Below are 11,492 nucleotides of genomic sequence, written 5' to 3'. Positions count from 1 at the left end.
AAATAGGATCTGTAAATTGGCATTTTATAAAACAAGATAGTATTTCAGTGAACAATAGACTGGTTCATTATATCAGTGCTTTCTAATGGTTCATTTTTTTCAAAGAGCTTCAAAAAGCTAAACTCTACTTTGCCATTAAAGTAGGTTCATCTATTATGTGGCCAAAATAATGCTAGCTCGAGGTAGGTCTTTAGAGAAAGGAAATGTCTTAAAATATCAAAAAGGAGGTGTAGTGTTGTGCTGTAGATGTCAGTCAGCTCTCCATCACTGTGAGACGTTTAATACCTATAGCTGCAGTCTTTCTAATTGATGGTTCTGTCTAGTGTTTGAAAAGCCCTAAATTACTGATGCTTATGTGATGGACTGTCCACGTATGGCTGAAAACGGCACCGCACTGTTGCAGTGTGTTGAAAAAATGATTTGTTGAAAATTGACTTGGAGAATTTGTCCTGGAGGTCAGAGCTCCGTTTAGAGAGCTCGTGCTTCCATAGGAATGGTTAGAAATGCTGCAGATTGGCCTCACGAGTAAATGAACGATTTTGATGTATGTACCTGGCAATGGTTTTGATTCATTAAAATGGGAAAAATAAGTGGAGCAAAACAGCTGGGGCATTTTCTAGGTAAATTCATCAGTCATTCGGGAACTATGCATTTAAAATACCCATAAATAATAGAATACTCTATCTAAAGGGAAGTCTTTTATTGATGCGTACATGCAGTGTCACCCTGAATTTTCATTTTTAACTTATCATTTCCTTGTGTTTAGAACCACATCAGGCAAGTTATTATTATTATTACTATTTTATTATCATTATTTTGCTTTATTTTAAAGGCATTATTTTGTATGATGAGTAAAATGAAGTTGATGCAGTTGTTGCAGCTTTAAAATGACTTTCAAATAATAAGCAATTGCTTTGGAAACTATTTACCTTCACTCAATTTTTAATATTGGAGACTAGAGATTGAAAAAATAACATAACTGTTGTGTTTTGCCACTGGTATTTGTGAATCCCCTTTACTAATATTCTTTCAATATGTTGTAGCTGTTTAAATATCTTCTTTCCCCTCTGTGATGATAATCATGGGAGTGATAATGCTTCCAAAGGCAGGAAGGAGTGTCGAAGTAGTGAGAAAGGCACACTCACTTCGCAAGAAGCCAGGTTCTGCTTTTAAATATAGATGCTGAAGTCTCTCAGGTTTACTGAGGAAACATAAGAAAATGAACTTTTGTTGTTGTTTTTGTTTTTAACAGATAAAAAGATGGCCTACCACAAAGTGCACGCAGACCAGAGGGCCCAAGGGCACTCTCCGTACCTGGACAGCGATGACCTGCAGGCCACGGCGCTGGACCTGGAATGGGACATGGAGAAGGAGCTGGAGGAGCCCGGCTTCGACCACTTCCGCGTGGACGGTGCAGCCCAGCATCCGCTGGGGAACTCGCAGAGCCCCGACCTTGATCTGGAGCCCATCCAGCCCTCCGCGTCTCCCAAAGGAAGATTCCAGCGTCTTCAGGAGGATCCAGACTACATCTCGCATTACACGAGACAGGCACCAAAGAGCAACCGCCGCAATTTCTGTCAGATGTTTAGAGTACTTTGCACTGTTTTGATTGTATTTATTTTGGGCGTTTTGATAGGATATTATGGACACAAGAAGTGCCTGCCTTCCTCAACATCTCCAGAGCCAAATAACCCTCATCTCTACCAAGAGATCCTCAAGGAAATCAAAGCTGAAAATATTCAACAGACCTACAGGTATGTAATCTTGATGCGTTTTTGTCTAAAGGCAATCAAGTGCCATAAGTTGCCCTGTGTTTTATTTTATGTGGCATCTTATTAACAAACCTTCAATATTTCTTTCTGTGCTCAATTTTACTCTGATGCTTGGGAAACTTCCCATATGTATGTATGGGAGAAAGAGAGAGTGAAACTAGAATGATGTGCAAGAGCATGGGGATTTGTGTTGATCATCCTGTTCAAGAAAGGGAGAATTATTGGCTTTGCTTTAATAACATTCTGTTGCTAAATATCAATATTACCTTTATTGTACGTGAGTTGGAGAACACTTAAAAGGAAGTGGTAGGGAACGCAGAGAAATCAACTTGGTAATCCGGTGAGCTGTCCAATTGCTTTGTCAAACAGCAAGATTTTTGGACTCAGTTTTGTAATATTTCATACTTTAAGAAATCCCCATTTAATCTCAGTGACAATTGAAGTGGATCCTGACTTGTTTTTCAGCCGATGAAGTGAAAGTGAGCCTTTAGTCTGCATGAAAATGTTAAAATTTACTGATTATAAAGTCAGTGTTTTAATCTCAAGGACCTCATTTAGGGACATGGAGGGCTATGAAATACCCACTGAGTCCTGTGACTGGCTTTGATAATACATATATGTGCACCCACACACACAAATATATCAATATATAGACATATGTTTACAATTATTTAAATTTATATTTATGTTCGTATTCATGTATATTTAACATGGGCTGTTCCCACTGATTGGGAAGTACACTTATCAAAATACACCATTGGCCCAAGATAAATGTAAATTATAATCACTTTTCCCTAACAGTGAATGTGGAAGAAACCAGGTTTTCTGTCCTAGTTTTGAAAGTTAATTTCTACATGAAGGAAGAAATCAGCCTCCTTCAGGCTTGTGAAACTGTCCTGAAACAGTGAACAGTGGAAGTTTTCACCTTTTTTCTTCTCTCATGATAAAGGAGGTGCCTTGATGGCTTTATCATTTGTAGAGCAGAATGTATCTGAAGTTACAAAGGACTGTTGTAGTGGAAGTCTAAAAAACCAGTCTAAGTAGATGAGAAGTAAATTGAAAGTATTCTTTTACATATATATATGTGTGTGTGTGTATGTGTATACACACAGATATATATATAATATTTGATAAGTGAAACTAAATAAAGTACCATGTTTCAAGCCAAGGCTTAACTGAATTCAAGAAGAAAAATGTATGTACGACTTGATGTCAGTTTTCCTGAACTGATCCATCTCTATTTGATAATGTAATTACTTCCATAAAAGAAAGGATGTAGTTGATGAAAAAATGTGGTTTTGAAGGGTAAAAAAATCAACGTCCTTATCTGCTTGGAAAGGAAATTAGATTGAAGTTTATCATGAGACTTAGACATGAACCAACCATCTGAATAAACTGAGCTATACAGATTGGGTATTATAAGAATTACCATAAATGATAGAGAATTTGGTGAGTCCTAGGAAAGTATTCCATTAGACTGTGTTTTGGGATTGGGAATCACTTTTCATTTTTTATTTCAAAGAATGTCATAAAAACATTCATTTATTTTAACACTGTTCAAACTGTTTCAACTTGCTATTAGGATGTCAGTGGGAATCCAGATTTGAGAGGAAGGGAATTACATAGCTGGTTTGGATCTTACAAAACTTAGGTTTCATTTTATCCCTCAATTCCTTATCTTTTTATAAATATATACAATTCTTAGAATTTCAGCAGGACATATTTGGCAGTCTGTTGGTACTACACATAAAAAGCCAAACAATGCTTCTAGTATGGTGCAGTACTCAGAAAATAGATTTTCCTAGCTCAATATTTTGGTCCAAGGCAGAGTTCTGTGTGTTGTCAATTGTACGTTGTGTTCAGTTGCTCTCCTGCAGCATCTGTTTTGCAAGAGTTGGAGCTGTCACATGTAGCCCCACAAATATAAAGCAGACAACATCTGTTCCTTGGAGAAAAAGAAAAAAAAATCTGACAAAATCAATATATGTTATTGTAAGGCTTCTTTCAACTTAATGTACTTGGAATTATGAGGATAAGTGACAGCTGCTTAAATTGCAATTTCTAAATGTTACTCAGAATGACATTAATTTAATTTTATTAGATTACTACTTCGATCAGAATCGATAATAATGAGAAATTTCGTTAACAGTCCTGAAGAAGGGAAATAGGAGAAAAATGCACACTGGATGTAGCAGTACCAATCTTATCAACCAAGTGCACATCACCTTGATGTGCTTGGAGATCTGGAGTAAGAACTTTCTGCTGCAACAAAGTCTGCTGCACTCAGGTGAATATCGGGATCTTCTGGGCTTTTCTGCAACTTGAACTGCACCAGGAAACATTTTGGAGATAATGCATCAATGAGCATAGTTAGAAAATAATGGTGTTTTGATTCTGTGAGCGTCATAGATCCTGAGTCTTCAGAATAACTAAAATTCAGTTTTCAAAATGATGAACGTGATTAGATGTGGAAGTCTCTGAGGTTTGGATCAGAAGATTTTGAAAAATGTGGTGACACCCAGTGATTCTAAGTGCATTGTCAAAATTTCAAAAGCAAATGAATCTGATTTTCTGTGAAAACAGACACTGTTGAATTCTTCTTGAAAACAGAATTCTGTTTTCTATTATCACTCAAGTGCATCTGAAAGTTCAGCTGTTTTTCCCTTCTTGCTGTGCATAGAGAGGGAGGCACTAAAGATGCATTTCTATCCTGTTTTTATTGTGGATCTGCCAGATGCGGTTTAGCTGTATAGTGTTCATTATTACATAATTGAACTATTCAGCAGATTAGTGTTTATAATGAGTGGATTGAACTTCTGTTGCCAAATTAAAGATCAGAATGCCATTAGTGCTGTGCAGTGTCAGGCGAATTTTTCCTGACCTATTTTCTCGTGGAAGATACAAGGGAAATAGAAAATCGACAGTAGTGTGGCATTTTGGTCACAAAATTCGCTAGTGCCAAGGTTTTGTTCATCGTGTGTGTTGTTAGGCTTTCACATTTAACAAGGATGAATATTTAGGTTTTATGCAAACAAGAGTTCATTGGTGTTTCCCATTAAGGCTCGAGTTGAATGTTAATGATGAAATCAAAGGGGACAAGACTGTGAAAGCATGGAAGCCAAAATACCACCTCTAAGACCACTAATATTGTATTAAATACTATTGCCCACTGTGACATCCTTTTCTTAAAGTATTTCACATTGTATTTCTGGTAGTGCAAAGCATTCAAATAGAAGAAATATAAAAACCAGTATTTTAGTTTTGTATGATGTTAGTTTAAGTTGTTCCAAGACAGAAAAAAGGAAACAAAATCCTAAACTTGGAACTGAAATATGGATCTACCATGTATACTTAATAAGAAGCTGTAATTTTGTTCTGACTTATGTAAATTAAAACAGATAAACAAGATTATTAATGTTGCATAGTAAGCTGAAAGAAAAGTAGACTGTTGTGTTGATATGGTAAGTCTACCTATTGCATTTTGTTTATCAGATTAGTTTATTCTCTCAAGCGTTAATTTTGAAACCGTAATAATCTTATACTGCTTTACTATGTAACTCCTTTCACAGATTGTGTATCTCCGTGACTGTCATATTTGTGACAATAACAGATCGTATTTGCAGTCAACTTGGATATTATTTTCCATAGTTAAGAAGGTGGGGCCACAAACAGAAGGATTTTTTGCTTTTGTTCTTCATCTGGTCTATTGCTCTTTGTTCTGTGTATCTTTACTAAATTGTTATTTTTGCTACATTTTTTTTCTCCTTGAGCAACAGGAAGGTTTAAATCCTTTCATAGTACATCCAGTTGTAATAAGTGTCCTCTGGAGGCATATCTGTTCTTTCTTCCAGCTAGTCATATCACCTGCACAATCTCACAAATCCATCTGTGGTAGGAATTGATTCATCACTAGTGCCCAGTGTTATCCATAACTTAAGCTTTACTGCTTCAAAAGGCATTAAGAGAGTAGACAGCAACAGCTTCCCTATACCATCATTGCCAAAGAAACAGCAGTTCCTATACAGCTTCACTTTCTGGAAGTGAGATAGGAAAGTGCCATTTGATACCCAAATGTTTGATGTCTCTATCAGGTCTATTCAGCTCTGTAAAAAACTTGGAGCTTCAAACCTTTTTCTGTTTTCCTTTTCTCCAGGTAAAAGCCTATGAAATGTATATCCAGCAAGCAAAACAAGTCCAGAAAGTCTCAGCAAAATCAAATTTTTATAGTTTGCACTGAATTACATTTCCAGCCTGCTGCTTGGCAAAGCTTTATCAGCTGTTGCAGGAATGAGGAATCGTGGCAGGAGCGAAGTTTTGTCCCCTCCAGGAAGGCATTGAGGAAGGAAAGGAGAAATCAGAAATTCTAGTGTCCCTGTGGGCTCTGGTGGCTGTTTCTCTTGGGAAGGACCGGAGACTCTTTCTGAAGAGTTGGTAGTAATGTCAAGCAAATGACAGTGTCCCACCATTGCTACCTTGCCAATAAAGAATCACTTTTATAGAAGGAGGATGCTGTGCGTGACCCAAGGGGTTCTCTGGAACCATAACTTGGTGGATGTGGGCTACTGGTGGCTGGTTGTATCAAGTGTTGTGACTCCCTTGCAGACAGAGAGTATCTGGACCTCGGACGTGTTATCAGAAAATGTCAAACATAGCTCTTTCATTCTTTTTTTATAGCAAAAGAAGGAAGCATCGTATTGATACAATACCTAAAAAGGAGATGCAAATTTGTTCCTGTTAGAGTCGGTCAGTTTTTGAATAAGATCAGAATTTTGCCAAAAACAGCTTGGCTTATGATTTTTCAGCATTGTAAGGATTCATTTAATGTTTCAGGTCCACTGTATGGCTCAGTGAGCACAATTTTTCTCTGTTGATATTTTTTGTAAGGATAGCCATAAAAATATATTGAATTTTGGATGTTAGATTTGGGAAGTCATTTACAGTAAAATCTGATTTTGTATAATGTCAGTATCCTTTGTAAATGAAGTACACCATGTTGCTTTAAAGCGATATACCAGTGTGATAGAGGAATGAATTAGATCTAATAAGCTGTATATTCGCATTGTCATAATAAGTAACTGGTCCCTTGATAAATTTTCTTATCTGTCCCAGCCGACATGAGTGGTTTCTGCCTTATTGTTTGTTTCTCAAAAACAGCATGTAGTTCTGCGCTGCAGAAAGAACATCAAAATTGGGCCAACTTATCAGTTCATAAGCTCTTTAAATGACAGAAAGTATCTAATTTTGTCTGAGATGTGTGAAAACAACAGAGGTATTGTCAGGCCTCTGAGACCTGTGCTCAAGAGGGAAGAGGCAGGAGACTTTTAGTGTGTTGTATATGTCCTGCCTGGCTGTAAGGAAATGGAGAACGATGCATTGGAGTGTTCTAGCACAGCAATGTTTTTCCACGTTGTTTATCTTGTGGAATTGCAGAGCGTGCAGATGAGCTAGTTGGGGATTTTCAGAAGTTCTTATTGCAGGCTTTTGTTGTTGTTGAGTCTTTCATAAATGTATTTTTGTGATACAGAGTGAGATACCTCATTTTAATGAAGCATTCACAGATAAAGAAGGGAAACATGAGAGCTTATGCTGAACTCTGCTCAAGCCTTATCCTGATTTCCTCTCAGAAAGGGAATCCCAATTCCTTGAATTAACCTGGTTTCCGAGGCTGCCCTTGTCATGGCACGTCATCCTGGATGTCCTGCCCTCTCCCTGGACTCATGCTGGTGAAGGCTGCTTGGGAAGCCAAGGATGTTTCTTAGGGTTGTTCCCGTTGTATCATGACAAACTGGAAAGATGGCAAAGGACCCGTGATTCACAAAGTATTAAGGGGTTTGTGTAGTGGTTGCTATACTTTTTATATACTTTTGGTTGTGGCAGGCTGTGTAGTAGACTATTTCTGAAGAAGGGAATGCTTTTCTAGACAATTCTGCTTCCTCAGATTGCCTCAAGTGACTCTAATGGCCCAAAAGGCAGTGTTTAGGTGCGAGACCCTTCATGTCGCCACTCTTCAGTTTTATGAGTTTCGTTTAACAAAAAGAATCTGAAAGAAAAAGCACAAGTGCCGCTGAGGTGACAGCCAATTTTTATTGTGGGCCAGTGGCAAAATGCCAGGGGATGGGGGTATGGGGCGAACCTGTTCTTCACTGTCACTTCCCAACCGAGTAGAAGAAGACTGGACAATTTTAGCAAGTGATCACAGGGACATACTTAAAGACAGGGAGAAGCTAAACCTTCCAAAACAAAAGCCCTTAACAATTTAATTAGCAGCACCGGGTGTGCTGACTATCTGCTAATTGCCTGGGCAAGGGCAAGGGTTTGCTCCTGCAGGAGCTCCTGCAGGAGGCAAGAGGACAAGAGTTGACTGCACTGGCTTTGCATCTCTGCCATGCAGCCTGGTTGGCTCCACTATCTCCAAGGAGAAGTGGAGTGGGGCAATGCCAAGAGTCCTCTTGGCAAATTTCTGGAGCCCTGAACCCATGCAGATGCCTGCTTAGGATGCATCTCCCATCTGCAGACTGTAAAGCTGAAGCCTCCTGGTCCTCTTGAGATGCAGCGTTGGAGGAGAAAGCTGCAATTCAAGGGTCTGCACTGCAACAATTAGCAATTAGCTTCCTGCCTGTGTACATAAATCAAATTAACAAGGCCTCGAGGGGGAAGAGTTTTCTCCACCAGGTTTGGTGGTGCTTTGACATGGAGCTCCCCACAGTCAGCACCTACGACAGCTTTTTGCTGGAGGCCTGCTGATATGTCAGATTCCTCCCAAATTTACCAGGAGCAGCAGGATGGCAATTTGTGGTGCAGTATTAAGTTATCTTTCATGCAGCATTTGTAACTGAAGCTAAGGAGCATTGCTAGGAATCGATCAGAGATAATGAAATTGATATCGTCTGAATAATGATCAATTTTAATAAGCGTGCTCTCACGTAGCCTTGCATTTAGGGGCTTCTAGTCTCAGCTCAATTCTCTTGGAAAGGTGATGAATTTCTGAAGTGTAGGAGCTGTCGTGCTGAAACAAATAGAAAATGTATTAAAAAGTTGGGACTTTCCTGGACTAGCATCTCTGAATTTCTGAGGAGGGCTCTTTGCAGAGAGCAGGGTAAATAAGTCTGTGTATAGGGAACATTTTTCTCAGTCTCACTAACAGATGACCTTTCAACAGGTAAGAAGTCTTGTCTTTAGTGTAAGCTAATATTTCCCAATCATAAGGATATTTGGTCCAAATTTATGTCCATGCAGTACATAATGCATCTTGGTCAACTGGTGCTTGTCCAAATTAAGAGACTGAGCCCCACTCTGCTTATTTACCTGGATATTTTTCAAGATTGAAAAGGATTAAATATTCCAGTTGAATAGAACTTTATCAATTCATACGTTTTCTTTTTGTGAGCTGTAAAAACTGAAAAGCTCACTCAAATATTGCTCTCAAAACAAAGTTTTCTAATGTCACAGAAGCAAAATTATTTGGAAATTGTTTTAGTTTCTTTAAGCTTTTAGTTACTTTTTTTTGGGGGGGGCGGGGGTGGTTTGTGTTTTCCATCCAAAACAAGTTTTGTTCATCAACTAACTTAATGTCCTGATTTATCTTTTGCAAACACCAACCTGACACCTTTTATCTCTTCAGCTGTTAGGAAGGGATTTGTGTGTCTTTCCATTGGAAGTTAGGATATGGCTGAAGATTGATACCATAGCCCACATAATATGATATAATGCTACCTAATATAAAATGCCCAAAGTTTTAAATATGCTTTGCCAGCTCATCTATCTTTATCCAATATTTGTGCTTTGCTCTCTGCAATAACAGGTTATGCTTGTGAGCTGGAGCCTGTAGGCTGCAGAAACCTGGGAGCTGCAGTGCATGTGGAATTGCTGAAATGTTAGCATGCCCTTGATGGGAATGTTGTGTTTTGCTGGAGCGGGGCAGCTGCAGGTTAGCACAACGCTCACCTATTCGCAGTCCTTCTTCTGACAGGGCAGGAACACATTCCCAGCGGTTCTGTGATCCGGTTCCTGTTGCAGTCTGCATGAGGCAGCGCTGATGTGGTGCAGATTGGGATTAGTTAATTATTTAAATAGCTGGGTGAATGCAATTGGAGAGCAAAAGGTGGCAGCTCTGGGAAGCTGCTGCTTTCTTGGCCAGTTTTGAGCAGTAGCTATTCAATACTCTTATTTTTAACAAATGCCAACCTAGGTGATGGGCTCCATGATGTACATTATTAAATAAATAGACAAGCCTAGAAAAAAAGGCCATACGGTCATGAGGAAAGTTTCCATCCCCTGTCAACTATTTAGGGAACAAAGCAGGAAGCTCAATTATTCATGATGTGCTTTGTGTAAGGCAAATGGAAGCTGCCACGGTGCTGCTAGCAGTGCACATAGTGATTTGAAGAATACGAGTAATTTTCTTCTGTATTACCGAGTTTGTTTTTCATTGCTAATATTTCTACAATCTATTCGAGAAAACAAAATGCTGACAAGGAACGAGTAAAGTCTGCCTAATTTCTCAGAATCCTAGGACAGACCCTTGGGGCAGATTTTGTGATTTTTGTTTCTAAATTATTCAGCCTATGTGCTAAAAAGACAAATAAAACATTGTATTTTGAAAGTTAATACAGGTATCCCTTTTCTCCCAATGGAAAACTTAATCCCTGTAAGTTTCATAAGGACCATTATGTATTACAGGAATATGCAAGAGTGTGTGCATGTGTATGTATATATATATATATATGGCTCTCTCTATATAGCTGTATACATAGCTATATGGCAATATAGCTATGTGTATAGCAGAGATTGCCAAATATACTACTCATTTAAAAACTTGAATGTATTGTAGTGTTTCCCATCATTTCTTCTTTGTGATAATGGCTGAAACCTGATTATTGTTTTAACCTTAAGATCCAGGCTTTCTTTCAAGGTCTTCATAATATCGTATGTTACCATCATATTCTTAGTTTCAAAGACACAAAGAGTTACTAAGGATTTAGGCCTGCAGTGGAGCTTTGTGAATCACTGTTAGTAAAAGTGGTAGCATTTTTTTAGTATTACATGAGAAATACTTGTTAGATCTGCTTTGGGGGTGCTCATTGCCTTCATGTTGTGGCTGTTGCAGGTCACTATTCCATGTTGTTCTCGGTTCCACATTTTCCTTATGAGAGCAAATTCTTAGTATGCTAGTGTTCAGGTGAGCAGGGAGGTTGTTTTTGTTACTATCTTTTATAAAAAAAAATGCAAAACTTTGAGCAAAGGTTGAAAAACTTGAGAAGCTCTATCAGTTTATCAAAAAGATTGAGTGGGTAGTTTATCACATGAAAACAGATACCAGCACTCCTTAATTTACTGTGGGAAAAGCAAAAAACAATGTTGACAAGATGAAGCATAAAATTAAAAATAGAAATGACCGATAAAGGCAAGGTGATACATGAATGCAGGAGGCTTCATCATGACTTTGTTACGAGGACTGGATATTTTTCAGTTAAGGGGCTCTACCCAAGGCAGAATATATGTGCATCTGTGGCACAGAAAGTCTCAAATGAGATATTTAATAGTTGGTTTTGATCCAAAATTCTCTGAATCTGTGTGTTTCATCAGTCTTTTCTAAATTTTACTGAAGTGTTCTTTTAGTTAAAGAGATCAGTTAAACTTGTCTGTATATGAAATAGCTCACATATCTTGGAGGGTAAATTTGCAAACTCTTGGTATTTTTGAAATGGCATTAGCTTTTTT

The 11,492-nt window shown here is 38.2% G+C and overlaps 1 protein-coding gene across 1 annotated transcript in view; it reads left to right on the top strand.

Moving 5' to 3' along the window:
• The first annotated feature begins 503 nt into the window (after nt 1-503).
• NAALADL2 (N-acetylated alpha-linked acidic dipeptidase like 2) overlaps nt 504-11,492 on the top strand; it is a 212,826-nt gene continuing 201,837 nt past the window's right edge. Inside the window, exons 1-2 of the mRNA XM_088523818.1 lie at nt 504-525; nt 1,253-1,754. Of these exons, the coding sequence (XP_088379944.1) occupies nt 504-525; nt 1,253-1,754 (524 nt within the window). The remainder of the gene's footprint in view (nt 526-1,252; nt 1,755-11,492) is intronic.

This window comes from Tinamus guttatus, unplaced genomic scaffold, assembly GCF_059628265.1.
Source record: "Tinamus guttatus ecotype Peru unplaced genomic scaffold, ASM5962826v1 Tinamus_guttatus_pri_ptg000198l, whole genome shotgun sequence".
Lineage (NCBI taxonomy): Eukaryota > Metazoa > Chordata > Aves > Tinamiformes > Tinamidae > Tinamus > Tinamus guttatus.
The sequence above is the reverse complement of the archived record's forward strand: the minus strand, read 5'-3'. Positions and strand labels throughout refer to the sequence as shown.